The sequence below is a fragment of the Mercenaria mercenaria genome, chromosome 16 (genome assembly GCF_021730395.1).
Source record: "Mercenaria mercenaria strain notata chromosome 16, MADL_Memer_1, whole genome shotgun sequence".
Classification (NCBI taxonomy): Eukaryota; Metazoa; Mollusca; class Bivalvia; order Venerida; family Veneridae; genus Mercenaria; species Mercenaria mercenaria.
Window position 1 is genome coordinate 16,329,775 of NC_069376.1, and position 21,216 is coordinate 16,350,990.

The 21,216-nt window shown below is 34.4% G+C and overlaps 1 protein-coding gene across 1 annotated transcript; it reads left to right on the forward strand.

Moving 5' to 3' along the window:
• The first annotated feature begins 505 nt into the window (after positions 1-505).
• On the forward strand, positions 506-19,450 carry LOC123541167 (neo-calmodulin-like). Its single transcript, XM_045326568.2, has 6 exons — positions 506-778; positions 7,305-7,380; positions 11,179-11,322; positions 14,805-14,946; positions 17,997-18,097; positions 18,673-19,450. The coding sequence occupies exons 1-6, from the start codon at positions 776-778 to the stop codon at positions 18,717-18,719; spliced, it is 513 nt and encodes a 170-aa protein (XP_045182503.1). The 5' UTR covers positions 506-775; the 3' UTR covers positions 18,720-19,450.
• Positions 19,451-21,216: the final 1,766 nt, after the last annotated feature.

Genomic DNA, 21,216 nt, shown 5'->3' on the forward strand with positions numbered 1-21,216 from the left:
CAGCCAATCTATAACAGCGCCAGTAATAATGTACAAGTTGAGACAGCCAGTCTATAACAGCGCCAGTAATAACGTACACGTTAAGACAGCCAGTCTATAATAGCGCCAGTAATAACGTACAAATTGAGACAGCAAATCTGGAACAGTGACAGTAATAAAGTACAAGTTAGAACAGCAAGTCTATAACAGCGCCAGTAAAAACGTACAAGTATAGACAGCAAGTCTAACAGCGCCAGGAAATGTAAATGTTAAGAGAGCCAGTCTGTTACAGTGCAAGTGTAGACAGCCAGTCTATCAAAGCGCACACAATAAAGAATAATCTGAGCCAGTCAGTCTGTTACGGCATGACTTACAAATTATGATGCCAGGTCTTACATCAGTTGAGACAGATAGTCAATAACATTTAATAGCACACAAGAAAAAAAAGAATATTAAAGATAAGTGTAAGCTTAACAATAAACTGTTCTTGCATCAAATATGAATATTTCATACAGGGAACTGGCAGAACTAACAAGTCAGTTTGTTCAATTAAGGCCTGGCTGCGACCAATGACTGATGAATAATTCACAGTCAACCCCTGCAGCAGCGAGTTACTGGTGATAGAGAGCTACCATCGATGTAAACGTATCACTGGCTAAAATGGAATATAGCGCTTATCTGACAATAAATATGAATTATTTAGCTGGATAATCCAGTGAAGGATTCCGCTAGAATCTAGTTGAATTTAACTTTCAGACTGCAGTGCACTTTAATATTATCTTGGACGTTATAGAAAATGGTTTGTTTTATTCATTATTTGCACGATTTTCATTGTTTGAAATAATAGCATTTACTATTAGGTGGATTTTTGTCACTATTTGCGGCTAGCGACCATAGCAATATTAATGCATGTTTTGGATAGACAAAAAAAAATAACTAAAATATCAGAATTCATAAACATGTATCTAAATATTATTTGAGGTAATTTATTTATCAAAAAAATACATTTGTTTTAACTGAATTATATTTTATCAATATTTTTGCGATATTTTAGCATTTATTTTTTCGGCGATACACGACCTTTTTCGTCTTATTCATGCATTCATTCATTCATGCATTCATTCATTCATTCATTTAAAATTGTTGTGCATTTTATAGTTTAAATCTGTTTTTAAATGGTGTGTATAAATGTTATAAAAACACCTATAGCTTACATACTACCTACTGTTATATGTTTTTCCCTTTTATATGTATGTCTAATTTTACTGAATTTAGAATGTACTTGTGCTCTTGCATTTTTGCATGAATATGCATCATAAAATCAGATAAAATTCAAGAAGTGCTAACACTTTTTTTTCTTTTTAATTTTGCATATACGGTGTATTATTACATACTCGTTATTAATTTCCGTTAGGGTACTATGGAGCCGGAAATGCCAATACTTATATGTTATTAAATTTGTATCGGGAAATATGCATGCATCATCTTTATATTTATTTATTAATTTACAAATTTGCTTGCTTGAGTGAAATTGTAAATATCGTCGTAAAATATTAGGTCTCATTGAAAATAAGATTTGTATGTTATGTATGAAACTTAATGAGCCGTACTCTCTTTAAATGAAAAAATAAAATATTAAAATATTATTATTATTATTATTATTATAAAGAATTTTGATACGCAACGACAAACGTGAAAGAGACGTCCCAAATGACGGAGTTATTAAATGAGTATGTAATAAATAGAGGATATTTGTTTGTTTTGAGTGAATATGGAATATTTCATCAGTTAGCATAAAATAATTTTCAATATTGACGTCTGGATTTCTTATCGGATGCGTGACGTCATTTTAATTTTTGTCGTTGCCTTCGTTGCCTTGTCAATCTTATGCAGACCTTTGAACAAATTCATAACACTTACATAACATTATTATGTGTAAACGCGTGAAAATGTTATTAGCTTTGCATAGAGAATAACCACGTGTTTTTTCGCGGTATAATACTGCGTTGCTGACGTCACGCAATATTTCCGCTGCAGAACTCTTGCGTATTTCTCGATACAGAGCTATATAGATAACCAATAATTATTGATGAAGTGTAAAAGGCGTTTACATTAATACATGTATGCAAATTATTTTGCTTGTCATTATTCTGCTAGGGTTTTTATAAAGAATATTGTTCTCTAAATATTTCAATATAAAGGTTTACATTTCTAATGCGTACTAGTTCCGAAATGAAAATTGTTGAATTTTTTTTTTTTTAAGTCCTTTTCATAAAGTAATGATGATTTCGTGTGATGGACCTGAAGGCGTTTTCTTAATTTGCTGGGCGAAGCCTAAAATAAGAATGCTTTCATCGCTTCATTTTTTTGCACTTAATGATTTGAAATTTTGAAGTATATATTAAAAGAAATCATATTATGTTATGCATAGTAAAAATATTTTGTCCTGACTTGTAAAACTGACTAAAATCTGTTGCATTTATTATGATAACTTGTTTGTTGAACTAGGGTTATTAAATTACCTCCTCATTAGAAAGCATGGCCTTCTTGCACGGCCTGTAAATACTGGCTCCCGCTCTTTTTTTAAGTAAGTTGGAAAAAGAGCCAACAATACTTCGGAGGCGGCGCTAATGACCGGAAATGTAAACAAAGAAAGAGGGTGACTGGGTGATTTTTTTTTGAAACAAATTTAAGACCATATCTCAAAAATCGGACAATATAATTCCATTCAGACATAGTTATACTTGTTATATATGCAGATCTTGATGTAAAGACTTTTGAAAGTTGTAAAAAAGGACATGTTTGCACCTAAACTCGATGGATTTCTGTCTGTATATTTCGCTCTCGTTTACACATTAGGGATTTTAAAGTCACTAACCGCACTTATCTTGTTAAAAAGAATGTGTTCTAGCTGGATACCCAATGTGACTAACATCCATCAGTGTGCATCTGTGACCAAGAGGAGGAGCCAATGCTGCAGAGTAGGCGATAAGAACCTAGAGTTGGAGCCGTTGCACATTTTAACGCTGTTAAGTTAGTAGCAAATTGAATTGAAACGGATTGCTTGTTTATAACTTGGACTCAGTGTTGCTATGTCTTATATGTCATTTGGGACCATGGAGTACATTTATTTTACTACGATAGAAATCTGCTTAAGCCAGAGCTAGAGGGGAGGTGGGGAAATTAAGGGTGTTGCACATTTCAGTACCTCACAAAAACATAATCAGACCGAGTCTGCAATTATGTTTTTGTTTGCTGTCTAGAGTTCCAAAAGATATTTTCACAGATTTTATTAAAAGCGTTAAACACACAAAAATTAGATGTGCATTGGTTTAGCCCCTCTTTTGCAGCCCTGGCTCCTCCTCTTGGTCAAAAATACGTATGAAACCGGTCAAGAAGGCACGTAGGTTACACTATAACAGAAGACATTCTTTTCAACAAAATGGGAACGATGACCTTTTAAGCTTTAAATTGTGTAAAATAGGTTAAAGTTTATAGACAAATGTCCAGGTTTGGTTTATAACTGTCCTACAATGTAAAAGTTCCTTAAGTCAAGAAATAGTTTATCACTGCAAATCAACCTTCATACTTAAAAAGTATAATCATTTCTGAGTGGAAGTACAGTACCTTTTTAAGGTCTTTACAGAAAGTAATAAATCAGCTGATCTCCTTTCTTCGTTAGTGCTAGCATTGCATTTCTTGTATAGATCCGATCTTTAGCGTCGTCTCGGAAGTATCACTGACTCTTTTTTTCAACTCATCTCAAAAAAAGAGAGGGAGCCAGTGTTTACAGACCGTGTATTATTATTTACTAGAATTAAAGCTACATTTTTTTCTTCAGCATAACGGTAGTGTATGTAGTAAATATTATGCAAAATTGTCCACCCTGCATGTACGAGTGTCGTAATTTGCACCATTTTCATTTTTTATTCATCCATCAGTCATACTGCCAAATTTTGCATTGTGTCTAACCGTATATTTTTTGTTAATAACGCTTCGATTTTTTATGGTAAAGTGGTCTTTTCGATAGCTTCTGTCTGCCAAACATTAATGTATGAAAACATAGTTCTATGCTACTGACATGAAATTCAGTCTTCAGACCATTTTCTCATTAAAATAAGTGGATGAAAATTATAATTAACATGACAGTTAATCGATGTGATGAACATAATTTTAATCAGAAACTGAAACGAACAATCTGGTTACTGATGTAAATTGTAAGGAAAAAAAATCAGAAAGCTGATCTGTTAATCTGGGTGCATGTCTTTTTACTGGCATGAATCTTGGGGTGTGCCTTTTAAATTAAATAATAGCATGAATTTGGGGAGTGTCTATTTATTGGAATGAATCTGGAGGCATGTTTTTTCATGGCATAACCCTGGAGGCGGGTCTTTCTAGAATTATAATTAAATATAACGCAAGAAAATCTTGGTTTCATGACTTGCTTGTTTTGATTAAGCTAACCTTCTATTTTATCAATCCAGAAAGTGGCTATCCTGCTAAATTACTTTTGTGTCTATCAAAATGACACTTTAGATTGATTATTCAGTATTTGAATACAGGTCCCTCGAAACCTCAGGAGAAAACTTTAAGCGCAATATCTATCACTGACAGTGCTTTACGCGTTTGTATATGTTTCTTACATGGAAATACAAAAAATAACAATTTAAAACACGCAAGGATCAGTTTCACAATTTATATTTAATAAAAATGTTGATCGACCGTTGTTTTCGATATATCTGAAGTATGCGGTACAAGCTCGAGACCTATCTAGTAATTTATTGCCAATTTTATTAGTAATTATACATGATCACAAAACAATTCACCTGAATATTTTATAGGTAAGACAGTAGTAAATAAAGTTTATGTATGTTCTATATGAAATAAAATATCTTTTGAGTGTTGTCACACATAGGCAGGTCTATTTTTTTAAAATAAAGAATATCTTATTTACGTTCATAAATTACCTACAAACCAAAAAAAAAAAAAAGAGAACAATTCTCCTTGAAATTGTGACAAAAACGGTCAAATATACATTCACAATGAAATAAAACAGAAACATGGAAAATGGAAATACCACTTTAACTGCGAAAAGTGTTTTTCCGCCATTATCCGACTAACTCGGAAGTGCTGCTTGGTTTCCTGTTTAGTGCTAGACTAGCTCCTAGACAAAGACATGTTTGCTTTTTACTTTTTTTATAATTTAAACTACTGAACTTAACCAGGCTTCATGCTATGTCCTATTTTAACATCATTCCTTAAAGAATGTCTCTGGAAAAGACTGGCTTTAGAAATTGAATTAAACAAAAAAGAAAAAAAGGAAACATGTATCTATCTTAACAAAGTCACTCTAGTGGCTTTTCTAGTTTTGTTCTTTCGCGCCTGTAGCATTTCTACGATATTTTAAGGTAGCAGGGTACACTTCGAATTTTGGCCCCCGTTTTTTGTTTTGTTTATTTGTTATAATTAGAACTTCGTGATTTTGGATGTCTGTAAATTAAGGTGAGAGACAATGATTGTTAATTCTTTAGAAAATTTAAACAGCCGATACATGTAAAATTCTGATGTAAGTTGTAAAACTAACTGCTGCTAGCTTTGTATGAATCGGTGAGACACCTTGGCGCGGGAAATTCAAATCACGGAAGGGTTCCGTGCTTGATGATTGATACTCGGGAACTTTTTCGCTATTTTGTTACAAAAAAAAGCAAAAAAAAAAAAAAAAAAAAAAAAAAAAAAAAAAAAAGAAAAAAACAGCTGGATTGGCCCCATTCCGTTTATATCCTAAAGTTCATTAGGGACTATTAAACTGAGAAATGCAATAAAATTTGGCATTGTTCCTGCAGCGGGATCATTGCAGGCTGTCCAAAAAGTGCAAAATTGATGAATTTGGCATGCTTTTTAATGGATTGTGTAAAACTTTGGTTTTGATAACTTTCTGTATTCTTGTATGTGAGTCCTGATCTTGCCATCAATTAAAAGCACAAAACATGTACGCAATTTATAAATGGCCATCCTGATTCTGCTCATTAGGGATGTGCAATATTGCGACTCGCTACATGTAAGCCTGGTCGTGCCCAAAATTTACGGATCTTAGTGTACCCAAGGTAGCAGTGCACACTTCAAACTTTGGCCACCGTCAATGTTTGTAATAATTAGAACTTCGTGATTTTAGATGTCTGTAAATTAAGGTGAGAGATAATGATTGCTAATTCTTTAGAAAATTTATATAGCCGACACATATAAAATTCTGATGTCAGATGTAAAACTAACTGCTGGTAGCTTTATATGAATCAATAAGGCATTTTTTCGCGGAAAATTCAAATCACGGAAGGGTTCTGTGCTTGTTGATTGATACTCAGGAACATTTTCGTTATTTTGTGGGGGAAAAACGAGCTGGATGGGTCCCTATTCCTTTTATATCCTGAAGTTTAGTAAGGATAATTAAAATTGAGAAATGCAATAAAATTGGGCTTTGTTCTTACAGCGGGATCATTGCAGGCTGTTCAAAAAGTGCAAAATTGATGATTTTGGCATGCAGATTTTCATGGATGGTGTGAAACTTTCGTTTTGATAACTTTCTTTATTCTTGTATGAGAATCCTAATCTTACCATTAATTAAAAGTACAAAACATGCACGAAATTTATAAAATGGCCACCCTGATTCTGCTCATAAGGGAAGTGCAATATTGTGACTCGCTACATGTAAGAATGTCCGTGCCCAAAATTTTCGAATCTAAGTGTATTCTGCTACCTTAGTGATTGCGTAAAATATACACACCGTGATAATCTTAGGGGTCGAGGGTTCATCGCAATAAGGGCGTATCTACATATAATAGTTATATGTAAATACGCCTTTATTGCGTTGAACCCTCGAGGTTTAATATATTGAATAGTCCCCTAACAGTACAGAAACCCCTTTAACGGACTTTGAAAAACAATTAATGGTTTTTTTGTAACTGTTGAATAGAAAAAGACATTTAATTTCTAACAGAAAACATTGTTCACATATGTTTCCGAAATGGATGACTCTGAATAAGCTAGTTTCAAGGACACTTACACTTGCAATAAACTTTAATCAAACTTAAGCATGTTCCAGTTTGATTCTTTGATGTATTCTCGCCCATCTTTATTTGCTGGGAGGCAATATCTCTCTTACTATTTTTTCTGGCAATGCCTGTGTGCTCAATCTATTGGCAGCCTGTCTGCGTTATATTGAACGAAATATCAATGTGGAGAAAATTTGTATATTTACCAAGATCGTCCAGAACTTCCGTATGATTAATCAAAATGACTGTTGTTTGGTTTTCTTTTCCCTAATATTGCAGGCAAGCAAATCAAAATCGAAGTCTAAAAGCACCGCAGTGGAAATGAGTGGGCCGGGAAGTAAACAATTTGAGAAAGGTAAGAGTGTATGTGTGCAAATGCATAGATACCCATGTAAAGGTAGTGTAATTATGTGTGTTTAAAAACTGACCAAAGAAAATTATATGAAATTTTGTACGTCGTAAGTACCTACAGAAGTATCGGAGGAGACTCGTGGTGAGAGGTGTTGCACATTTCATAGCCTCTCATGAACAGACTCAAACAAACCGAGTCTGCTATAGTTATTCTTGGTTGCATTCTTTTGCTTCAAAAGGATCTTTTTACAGATTTTATTATTTGTTCCCTGTCGGTCTGTCCGTCACTCTGTCTGCCGTCAGTCAGTCAGTCACAGAAAATCGGAACCTGCTATAGTTTAACCAGTACAAAGCATTTTTTCTCATCAAAACCGGGTAAATACATTACTGGTATAATGGAAAATGTATTTATTTTTCATTTTCATTTTGTTGCTATGGCAACGAATGTGGCTCCTATAGTGAAAAGTATTCTATACAGATGACCAAAAAGTGGTAAAGTGGGATCCTGAAACATTTTTGATATAAAACAATTTTTCTAAAACCTTAGGACATTGTTATATGCTAACATGGAAAAAACACATGTTTTTTATTTTGTCACTATGGAAGCAAATATGGTTGCTATGGCAACAAATAATCTTATAATATGACCAATAAAATGAATCATGTGATAACTTTAAAGTACAAGAAATTGTTAAGTAGGTACCGAATTTGACAAGTGTTCCTGGAGCGGACTTCTGTTGCTTTGAAATAGCCTTGTTTCCTATTACCACACGTCGGCGCAGGTCACAGTAATTGAATTTTCATATTAATTTATTTATGTCCAGTAGCAGTCGCTGCTTTGTGCATAACCTTTAAGATCAAGTTAGAATGTACGTTTTGTTGTGTTGTGTTTTTATTTCTCTAAAACATCAACTGAGTAAGTCTGCATTTAGTTTTTAGCAAAGTACAATGACCGGCTTCGCACACAAGTCTTATCATTCTGTCCCAGAGCGGGATTTCGGATACATTACAGGGTTTATATACATGTACTGCTAAATCGCGTAAAAAAATTAGTTGGAATACTTTTCCATTTTTTTTAAAACAGAGCTAAGACTTTGTAGCAATCTTAGAAATGTTTGAGGAATCCGGTGTTTCGGCATACATGTACTTCTGCAAATCACATACATGTAGTCATTTATCTAGGTATGCACGTTCCACATATCAAATTATTATATAGTAAGTTGAAACTTTTATGTTATCTACACATTAAGTATTTTTGTTAATTTAATAACTGAACTGGTCAAAAGTGCCTGTTAGTACGGAACCCTGTTAGGACCATGTCTAAAGCCTCCACAACTACCACCTACGTATTCACTGTTTAGTGTTAGCCAGTTACATTATGTGGATAATACGAACTATTCTTAGTTAACACTGTTCAAGCACATATTGCTCGGCTCTGGCAATTGTCTTCAAAATAATCTATTTTCTCTAACTAACTATCAGGGAAACTTTTGTAATACCCCTTTATCCATTCTAATAAATATTGGCAGTTAATGTTGCAGGAATGGGCGATATCGGTCAGTTAATTCCCCTGATTAAACAGGTGCGTGTATAGATGGCGCTACATGCGAATAGGTCCTAGAAATGTTTGTTTACATTATTTACATCATTATTCAGTCGCTGTCACTTCAAACTATATTAGTAGATTTGGAAAGTATCCGATAATGTCATCAAAATTCAGCTGTTTATCCCTTGAGCAATTGAGGAAAGAGCTTTATTCTATGCCTTGAAAACTATGAGACCAGCTGTAAGGACTGTTCTAAACATTTTCTGTGTGTCAGTTTTTTTATGGACTGTATGATTCTTATGTTGTTGTTTTTTTTTAATTGTGATTTTCAATACTGAAATGCCCTCCTTGGAAAATCCTTTCATCATTGTGCAAGTATTCAGACTATATTCTTAAAATAAGAATCAATATAGAGAGTATATATTCCTAAAGTTACAACTTAATCGGGAAGATCTGTATACACAGCTTAATGCAATGAGGTCTTGAATAATATAGAAATTATAATAATAATTACTGTAAAATGTCAGAATGTATGCCCTTGTGATAAGATGTCCCTTCAATTTTCCATCAGCCCAATTAATTATTATAGCTGTTTCTCATATATTTCATGAAAATATCATCCAAGAGGCATAAATGATCCCTATTGACAAGTTGACATAATTCTATGGTGCTCCCTCTTTAATTTTCAGTCAATTAAAATTCAAAGCAACTTGCCCACATAAATGAAAATAAAGATCTTTACATTTAATAAAAACGCCCTTACGATTTTAAAAACACAGACCACAGATTTGTAAAGCTTTGAAAATAAAAATAATTAAGAAACCTATTAGACATTATTTCAAATTGTTAAAAGTATTAAGAAAACTTATTATACACATTACATTAACATCAGACTGACCGGTATTTAACACCTAAGTGTGAGCAGAAGTGTTAAGTCTGCTTCAATGACATATTCTTGAACCCCCTAGTGTTAACAGGACACATGACATGCACATTTTTATGATAACAATCAGTATGCAGCCAGTGGATAGGAAATATTATGCAAGCTTAATGTATCCAGTTGTAACCATGTGTCTATTTGAAACAAAGCTTCCACTGAGGGTTAAAATTTAGCAACATTTTCAACTAGCTACATTAGCTAGCCCCTTTTTGCTTATAAACTAAACGGAAATGTGACTCGCTTAAATTAATGCAAAAATTTTAGTTATATGTTACTAGCCAACATTTTGAAATGACGAAAATTTTACAAAGCCGTAAATTTGATGCTAAAAGCATTAGAAACAGCTATCCTAATAGATGATATTGATAAATTTCATGATTGGAATTATTTTTTTTAAATACTTTAATTACTTTTTTAAGGAAAGAGTTTAACACTATGATAAAAGCCGAGAGTACACCGCATGATAGGACCTATTCGCTCTTAGCGACACCTGTAAAATCATTTGGGAAGATAACTCAGCGAATGCTGCTATTGACGGGCAATTTTGTCCTGTTCGGTTGATTATCGGGATAAAAAGGAACGTTTCCACTCGTCAGACAAGAATGGAGATGTGACGTCTATAAATACGGCAATCTACATGGATACGTGGTTGGCGGAAATATACCAGTGTGTTTGGTCTGTCCGGGATGTCCTAGCCTTGTAGACAAACATTACCTACCAAGTCCAAATACTTTTTATGAAATAGTTTCTGCCATTTTATTTTACTTTAGAATATGATATAAATAACAAGATAATTTTGGCTAGTTCCAATGCGGTGTCCAAATAAGCTTATAAACCTTAAAGCTTATATGTGCTTATTTTGCCTTTGTGGTCGATTTGTTGACTTTATCTACATTTTTTGTTCGTGTATGTCTGTCGTTGATACATTAGTATAATCACTGCTGTAGGTGTCTGCTTTGAGGAGGAGAGTGCGTTCTTTGGACATGGCTATTCTTATTGGAATTTTTGTCGCTAGTTTTAGAATTATATGAGCCGCGCAATGAGAAAACCAGTGCGTTTGCGACCAGCATGGGTCCAGACCCGCCTGCACATCCGCGCAGTCTAGTAAGGATCCATGCTGTTCGCTAACCGTTTCTCTAATTGCAACAGGCTTTGAAAGCGAACAGCATGATGCGAATGCGAAGGCTGGTCTGGACCCATGCACTTGGTCGCAAACGCACTATCTTGGTTTTCTCATGGCGCGGATCATATAAGTATGCTTGAATTACTGCAGTCATTATAACATGATGTACTTAAATATATTTTCCGTTTTGCAGATATCAAAGACATGTTCAAACTGTTTGATAAAGACGGGGACAAATCGTTATCAACTGAAGAAATTAGCAAAGCTCTGAAATCTATGGGTGTTTGTCTTACTTATAAAGAGATACAAGTTGCGTTAAAAGATATTGGTAAAAATAGTAAGTATATTAAATGCTTCAATCTGTTCATGATATTATACATAATTCTTAAGGTAATTGACCCGTAATAGTATAACGTATCCAACTTCGGTATTCCTCGGCGGTCACAAACACTTGTCCGGGTAATGCCGAAATCGCTTCAAACGGAAATAATCGATTTTCCTTTTTTAATGATAAGAGACACTTAATACAGTATCTCAAAGCCATAGAATATATAGTGTAACAGTTCAGTTCCTTCTTCCGCTTTTGGAGTATATTTTTATATTTTATCGAATTCCTCACAAAAGCATTTTGATAGAAGGTTTTTTTTTGCACGACACACTTGGGGCACGTTTAGGTTGTGATAAGAGCACGGTTTCGGGTAATTATCAAATCAAAATATTATATTTTAGCAACCAATGCCAAGAGGCAGATATATTTGGGGAATGGGGGCTGACATTGGATGACTGCCTTTTATACGTGTTTAGAAGCATAAAAACACTCATTTCTGTAATGTTAGGATAACAAGATAGCACACATTCTGACATAAAACTGCTGTTTCTGTCACTTTCGGGGTTGTTTTAACAGGAGAGAAAACCTGTTTTACCAGAGGGATTTTCGCGCTCGCATGCTCAGTGTTAAAACACCTTTTTGTAAGCGCGCGTTTCGTGGTAAAGCGTAAACGCATTACGGCCCCAAAACGGATAATTCAAATGAAAACGATGTCAACGTGAAAAAACAACTCGGACATTCCAGCAAATTTTATGGTAATTTAATGATACCGTGGAAAAATATATAGTCATTTATTTGTTTTTTTACGCGTTTTATGCTAGAATAGTATTCGCGCATATTCATTTCTTGATATAACATCTTGGGATACCGGGCTCGGGTACCAACCAATCCCTCGAGATTCTGCAGATGTTATAACACGAAAAAAATAAACATGCGTTATCCGTACATTTCTATAATGTCAGGGGATAGCTGTTTGACGTCGTTATAAGAAAAATAACGCAGAAATCTGCTGGTGTCTAAATGATTCCAACATTTTATGATTAGTCTTTATTTCTATCGAGGTAAAAACTGAAATTCTATCCTCCACACTTCTATATAAAGGTCTGAACACAGGGTATTTGGGAGAACAAAATGTTTAGCTATTAGCATTGATTTTACTTCATATTGTCAAAAGGAGTTTTTGAAAAGTGTGAATTCATTTGGGTGCGTCTGGAATGTAAGAAAATATTTTGTAAATAGTATTCTTTTGGTGATTGATTAAGCATTATATTGCAAAACAGAATCGAGTTAATGGTATGAGTTCAGATTACTTTGCACGGAACCTGCCATCACAATGTATTGTTTGATCCATAAGTTCCGTGACATGGCTTCTTTGCATTTTTTTTGCAAGATATAGGCATAAATTATTCATTTATAAATGCAAATGATGAAATACTGTGTTTTATTAGTGAAACCTAGCCATATTGTTTTACATCAGAAAGTAACAATGAAAAGAAAATTCGCTTGTTTTCCGCGAATATGGGATATATTTCATTCAAAGCGAGACAGGTTTAGATATCACTTAATATTATTCATTAAATTTGATCCAATAAGATGGTTTCTTTTTTATTTTGATAGCGCAACCATTGTTACGTGTGCAAATGGAACACGAGATATAGTTAAGATCATAAAAATCCGCAGCTTGCACTTACCATAAACGTTTTTACAAACTAAAGTCGTTTGCGAACTCATGAATAAAAAGTTTTCATGAAAACCAAACAAACATCAGGTGACATTCAAAATTTTGGGGATATTAAATAACGTCAATTTCATTTCTGAGTTGTCCCCCGCGTTAAAACTGGTCATTCATTTGTAGTGAAAAATTGCTTTTATACAAATGAAGACATCCTATTTTCCTTGCGAAAGAAAACAACCAATCGAAATCGATATTTTAATAATAAATTCAAAATAAATCAAGATAATTATATTTATTTATTTTCTTTTAACTTTTGAAACGATGTAAAATGTAAGTGGTATTGTTTTATATTAAATGAGAAGTAAGACAAAGATTTACAAAGACTTAAGGGTACTTTGGAGTATCCACACAGTTGCAGTCTATATTCCCATAGTATCCATTAATCAAGTCCGTAGGTTCTGTCTCAGTGACGCTCGCTAATTCCCGTTCGATTACGTATTCCCGTTTGGCAACTCGGCATTCTTCGGTATTCTTCGATAATGCAGCTTCATGCAAACATGTCTTTCCGTAAAGTCCGGAGCATGCCGAAATCACATACGGAAAATATTTAGTAAATAAAGATCCAATACCATAAGACTTAAAGACATTCTGTTTTGCCTTTTATTTCCCAAGTCAGTAACAACTGATTGCTAGCTTTTATTGATGTGTTATTAATGGAATGACGATGGTTTTCAATCAATTTACATTATGCACAACCACATTCTTAAGACAGAACTATTTCATTTCTACTTATTCGAATTTGAAGTGATATTTACTCTTCAACAAAAGTAATCTAATACAAAGCTAAAGTACACATTAACAGCCCGAAAACTGTTGAGAGCTGTTTTAGCAGAAAATACGCTTTATAAAATTGCGAAGTACTCCACTAAATGAACAAAGTTGCGAGTATTCCGTTGATGAACAAAATTGCGAAGTTCTCTGCTAAATGAAAAAAAAAATGCAAGCAGTCCGTTAAATCAACAAAATTGTAAGTACTCCCTCTAAATGAGCAAAATTGCGAAGTACTCAACTAAATGGAAAAAGTGTAAGTACTGCGTTAAATGAAAACAATTGCAAAGTACTTTGCTAAATGAAAAAAAAATGCAAACAGTCCGTTAAATCAACAAAACTGTAAGTACTCCACTAACTGAGCAAAACTGCGAAGTACTCAAGTAAATGGAAAAAGCGTAAGTACTGCGTTAAATCAACAAAATTGCGAAGTACTCTGCTAAATGATCAAGACTGCGAAGTGTTCTCTGCTGAACCACAGGAATCTGCATTATATAACGCTAATTTGTAACTATTATAAAACAGCACTGTTATTGAAATTGACATGGAACTTGAAACAGTTGGAACTGTTGCCGCGTTTGAAGTGCTGATAAGCCATATATATCTTTTTTTGTTTGCTGACGTTCTTTTAGTTATCTTCATAAACCAACAGAAGTTCATTACAGATAAGCAATGTAGTGAAAATAGCAGGCACGTATTTATTAGAAGTTTTGAAAAAAAACGCATCAAAGAAATGCATTGCAGGAAGTTTTATTCTGGCATTTTCCGAAATAAACTTAAACTTAATCAGTCAGAACATAATAATGACATTTTGTTGGTTGACATACTAGTAGGTGCTTTAAACTTTTATCTTTTCTGCTAAGACGGAAAAAGCATTAAATAACCGCCGGAAATTTGGGTACTTAGCAATAAGTTTAATGTACATCTATCAACATCGTATTTTATTGTATTACATATAAAACACCACTTTATTGTTTTATGTTTTCAGAACATGGCAAGATAGAATTTAAAGAATTCCGAGAATTTCTAATACGACAGTATAAAAGTAAGAGTTTAGAGGCACAAGCTAGAGAATCATTCCGTATATTTGACAGAGATGGAAACGGTACGATAGACAGAAAAGAGTTAAAGTAAGATATTTTATTTTATCATTACATTTGATGTCGTAACTGTGTTTTATCCGCATTTATTGCATGGCTGCTTTAACCAGTTGGCGGTCCTTAGTTTATTCTATTGGCCGATTTATAGTTTAGCACTAAATTTTGCCGTGTTTAGGTACATGTACAAACTTGAAAAAAAAAAAGAATATTAAAACGTATTTCTGATGTCTTGTAATAAAATACCTTTGGATCTCGGGCAGTAGTTTTGTCTATTGACCGGCAAGTCATTCAGTACGTTGGTCGCGTCAGAAGCGGTAACTTGTGTCTGGCTAAATAAATTGTGTAACTATTTTTAATCCGTGTACTGCACAAATTAATATAAGAGAGTAGAATTTAATTGAACATTTTATTTTAAAATCTTAAACTTCATTAGTTAAAGTATATTAGCTGTGGGTTTGCAAAGATCTACACATATTTCCCCTTATCTTGCGGTGGATATTCCGTATAAAATGTAATTATTGATGCAGTTGATTGAAATGCAATATAACTCGAACGTAATTTATTGTGCGGTCATGTCTTTTTGCCCAAATTGTCTCTCGTTGCTAAGTAAATAGCTCTCTGTTAAAAGGGTTTATAGGAAAATTAATAATTTTCCGTTTTCTGCCTTTTAGATGCAAAGTATCACAGGAATGACAGTATTGTTAAAATTCCGTATCAGTACTTAATATCTGATTTCGTATTTACAGACATTTGTGTGTTGTATTCCATTGAATGCTTAAACATTGCACTATCCTGCTTATATTGTTTTGTCCTACTATCGACCAGTTGATCGTCTTATAGGAGCCTGGGCTGCTTTCTCTCTCTTTCTGTCAGTAATTACTGTCTATTAAGGAAGTAATAGGGCCTCTAAATTAATGTCTACTTTGTAATGCTAATATCGCATTACATCATTGTCTCTTATAGGCACTATACTGGATAAATGTAACAGCTATTACATAGAACGTCCATTTCAAAAGACAGTATAATATACGACCATGCATAGGACTGTATAAAATATAAATTAATCACTTGTCACCGTTGTTGGATAATACAAATATAGTACTTACGATAATAATAATAATAATATTATTAAATATAATAATAATAATATTATTATTATTAAATATATTAATAATAATTATAATAATAATAGTGAGGATAATAATAATAGTGAGGATAATAATAATAATAATCATAATAATGATGATTATGAAAAATGATCACGATGATGATGACGATGATGATGATGTTTATGATAATAAAACATGATGATGATAAAAAAGATGATGATGATGACGACGTCGATGATGATGATGATGATTTTGATGGTGCTAGTAAAAAATGATGATGATGATGATGATGTTGATGATAATGATAATGAAGAAAAATGATGATGATGACGACGATGACGATGATGATGATTATGATGATTATGATGATCATAATAAAAAATGATAATGATGAAAATTGACGATGATGATGATTATGATGATGATGATGATGATAGCAACAAAAAGAATTTTAATAAGTTCAAACTTTTTTTTTTTTCTCAAATGTACTCCTTAATACTTTTATCTGTTTTGACATTCAAACAAAATTCTTCACATGACCTCAATGCTATGTTTTATTTTATTTACATGACAGAAACACACTGCATCAGATAAAATTGATATACCCTTGGGATTACGCGAAATACCATGCAGTAAAATTATACGTAAATGACTTTATCGAAATGACAGTTGTATGTAAACATATGTTTGTGCTTCGAATAGAATTGGCAACAACTGAAAAGGAAAATGGGGGTTCAGTGATCAATTATGTATTAGAGGCAGTATCGTGTTATTAACAGTTCTTTGTTTGAAAATATGTCATCACGACATGAAGACGATAAAAAGTCATTGCGTGTCAGTAGATTAACCAGAAGTCAATTTCTCTCAACAGACCGGTATACATTCTGAATGTATTGTCCAAGATTAGATTATACAACCGATATTTGGAAAAAATAATAAGACTGTCAACTTGATGAATTGATGAATTTCAAGATATATTGAAACATGTCTGATTCACAATATATAGATTTTATCAAAAAGATCAATGCCAAGGAACTACATATATACGGAAATGGTGTAACTCCAATAAAAAAAAAAGAAAAAAAAGAAAGAAAAAAAAAACAACCTTTGATACTTTATGGATCATCTGATCGTATGCGATAAATTTCTGAAATATGAATCGGGTCTACAAATCATTTGACATCGTATCTTACTGACAGATCAGAGTTAGTGTATATCAACATTATTTCATTAACCTTGTGACGTACCTCAGGGGAGCATCCTATGTACCCGTCTCTTTGTACGATATGTCAACATGACTCAAACATGAATAAAGCCAGACCGATAATTTGTATTATATGCTGGCGACAATATGAGACTGTTCTCTTGGAACAAAGATCAAACGGTCACTGCTGACATAGCACATAGATAACTCGCAAAACACTCAGGAGTTTAGCTCTGCTAGAAAACTTAAAAAGGTTAATTCATTTACGAATGTCAGCAGCGATCACGAAATCCTCCCTTGGGGAATACCAAATATCTAAGCACTGACTACGGATAATTCATTAAGTGCAATAGTAGTGCAATGCGCAAATAATTTTTTGACATTATCGAAATCGATCAGAAAATATTTCCAGACTGATAGAACTGTAACAATATACTTTAAAAGTGACATTTTGATCATTATTAATTACCACTAATCTTGGTATTCCAACTTAAGTAAAACGTTCCTAAAATATCTTTTAATCATACAAAATCAAAGTCGTTAGATTTCTCCTTAATCGGTATTTTCCGTTTTATTTCGGTATTCTTCGTACGCGATTTAGGCATTCTCCGGTTGTTATGACATTATAGCCGACGAATGCCGAAATTGTGTATGAAGAACACGTGACCACACGGAAAATGCCGAGTACCATTACGTGCTCGCTATATTACCCAAAGCCCCATTGTCATTATACTGGAACCTTAATGTATGTTTTCTTCATTGATTAGACACGCAATGAAAATGCTTGGAGAAGAACTCAGTGACGAGGAGGTCGAACAAATGATGAAAGAAGCGGATGAAAATGGAGATGGAAAAATAAACTTTGAAGGTTTTTATGACTTAGTTTGCAAGTATTTCGGGATGTAAATAATTTATGGCCACATATGAGAATTGTGACTACTTTTTAGAAATTACGCCAACATAATAATCGTAGAGAAGAGTTTGCTCAAATAACATTAATATATTTTGCAGATAAGGTTTTTCACGAAGTGGTTAAGTTCGTTGAAATTGATTTACCTGTCCCTCAACGTTGTGGGTTTAAAACCTCGTTTGGGGTGTAAAAAAATTTCATGCTAAAAGTCATCCTTTTTTTACGAAAGATCGGTGTTTCTAGCCAGGTACCCGCTAGTGTTTGTATTATGAAGGTCTTCTTCCATCATCAAAGCTGGGAAGTGACCTGTAACTTTGTCGGTGTAAAGTTAACCTAAATTTATATATTATTAGGCCGCTAGGCTGCTAGGATGCTGACTAGGCCGCTTGGCTGCTAGTCCGCTAACTTCACGCACATTATTGTAACGAAACCTACCGTTGATAATCTTGCCCTTATTTTACAAACGAAATGAATTGTTAAATAAGGTTCAGTGTACCAGTTAAAAGTAAAACGTTCTCATTGTTTTATTTCAGAGTTCCTACGATTATGGAAAATTTTAAATGGAGAAGAAGGCGAATAATCGTGTGGCATTACGCCCTTAATTGTTTAAGTGCTTTTTAAAATATATTCTTCAATTATTCATTATATTACTTTGCCATTAATACATTTGACAAATTTTGTTAAACGTTAAAGAAATACAGAATATCAAGTGAGTGAAGTGCAAGCTCTGAGTGTTTTGAATGAGTTTGATTCAGAAGATATACGCTGACAGAAAACAATACTATTTTAACTAACAACCATACGATCCACTGGGTCACTGGACTATTAGCACTTTTACTAATTTAGCTAATTATAATAATTGATAAGATTTCTTTCTTTAAATCGCATAGTCCAACTTTAATCCAAATATTGCTTAAGGTAGTGAACCAAAAGTGACAAATCGGTAAATTTCCGTGCATTAACATATTCTCGTATGCCACTTCGTCATTCTTCGGGCTTATCAGCAAATTGCTTTCCGTAACAACCGGAGAATGCCGAATATATTGCTTAAGGTAGTGAACCAAAAGTGACAAATCGGTAAATTTCCGTGCATTAACATATTCTCGTATGCTATTTCGGCATTATTCGGGCTTATCAGCAAATTGCTTTCAGTAACAATCGGAGAATGCCGAATCGCAAACGGAGACTACGTAATCAAACGGAAATTGCCGACCGTAATTAAGACAGCTATTTGCTAGAAGTTAATAACTACACCATATTCTAATATATGGTGGCTGATTTCTGCCATCTCGTTCTGGCGTGTTGGCGCGTTTGCAGGGCGCCAAGACGCCAAGACGCCAGGACGACAATTATACGCGCCAAGACGACAAAATCCATATTTGTCGTTTTGGCGCGTTCATTTGTCGTGTTGGCGCGTTGGCGTTTGCAGGACGCCAAGACGCCAGGACGACAATTATATGCGCCAAGACGACAAAATCCATATTTGTCGTTTTGGTGCGTTCATTTGTCGTCTTGGCGTGTTGGCGTCTTGGCGCCCTCGCCCCCGCTAACGCGCCAACACGCCAAGACGACAAATGAACACGCCAAAACGACAAATATGGATGTTGTCGTCTTGGCGCGTTGATCTGTCGCCTTGGCGTGTTGGCGTCTTGGCGCCCCCGCCAACACGCCAACACGCCAAGACGACAAATGAACGCGCCAAAACGACAAATATGGATTTTGTCGTCTTGGCGCTTATTATTGTCGTCCTGGCGTGTTGGCGTCTTGGCGCCCTGCAAACGCCAACGCGCCAACACGCCAAGACGACAAATGAACGCGCCAAAACGACAAATATGGATTTTGTCGTCTTGGCGCTTATTATTGTCGTCCTGGCGTGTTGGCGTCTTGGCGCCCTGCAAACGCCAACGCGCCAACACGCCAAGACGACAAATGAACGCGCCAAAACGACAAATATGGATTTTGTCGTCTTGGCGCGTATAATTGTCGTCCTGGCGTGTTGGCGTGTTGGCGCCCTGCAAACGCGCTAAGACGCCAGAACGCCAGGACGACAACTTCCCAATTTAGCGTGTTGGCGCCCCCGCCAGAACGACAAATGCATTGTTTGTCGTCTTGGCGCGTATAATTGTCGTCCTGGCGTTCTGGCGCCCTGCAAACGCGCCAACACGTCAGAACGAGATGGCAGAAATCAGCCACCATACTAATAGTCTTACCCCTGTTAAAACACTCACGCTATAATGACGTCACTTTAATGTGCGGTGACGTCGAAGTATTTGTTGCGACAAAGAAAGAGCTCTTCTATAGCAAAATCGTGTTTTAACACTATTTATACACTCGGGCGGTGATACGTCATACAAATAATTTCACTCGGGCTGTGCCCTCATGATATTATCACACCCAACGTATAACCGCCCATCGTGCATAAGTAGTGATAAAACACTCTTTCGCTATAAATTATTTCTTTAACAAAGAGTACCTTCATTTATTTTTATGAAATCATTCTGATAATCTGGACACATTACATGGATCAGAATAAAATACGTATGACTTTTTAAAGGCCTGAGGCCAACACCATGTGTAACAGGGTTAAAATTTGATCCGTAATGAAGGATCACTATGAATACTGCACAAGTATTTAACTATTATCATCAAACTTACACCTTTAATTGATAATTTCTACTATACTGAACAAAACTGCTATCCCATCTTTTGCTATGTTGTAAATGTCTTTAAAAATTCAAAAAGTGCTTTTTTGAAATGAAGCATATAGATCTATTGAAGGTAAAATGTTGTTAACATTATGTAAATTTGAACAAAATAAGGCTATATCATCATACAAAATCACTCATTTTGCCACTTCTTCCTACTTTTGGAAAGTTACAAAAATAGACTTAAATGTTTAGGTTTTACCAACGAGCGCACGACGCGATGAGGGAAGAAAACGAGCATTTAATATCTGGGTGATGTTTAACCATTTTATACTTTAAAATCAAAACCTACATCACCATACTCTTATAGACATGTAAAAAAGCACTTTTATGTGTATATTTGTGACTGTTTAAGAGAAATATGGATTATGG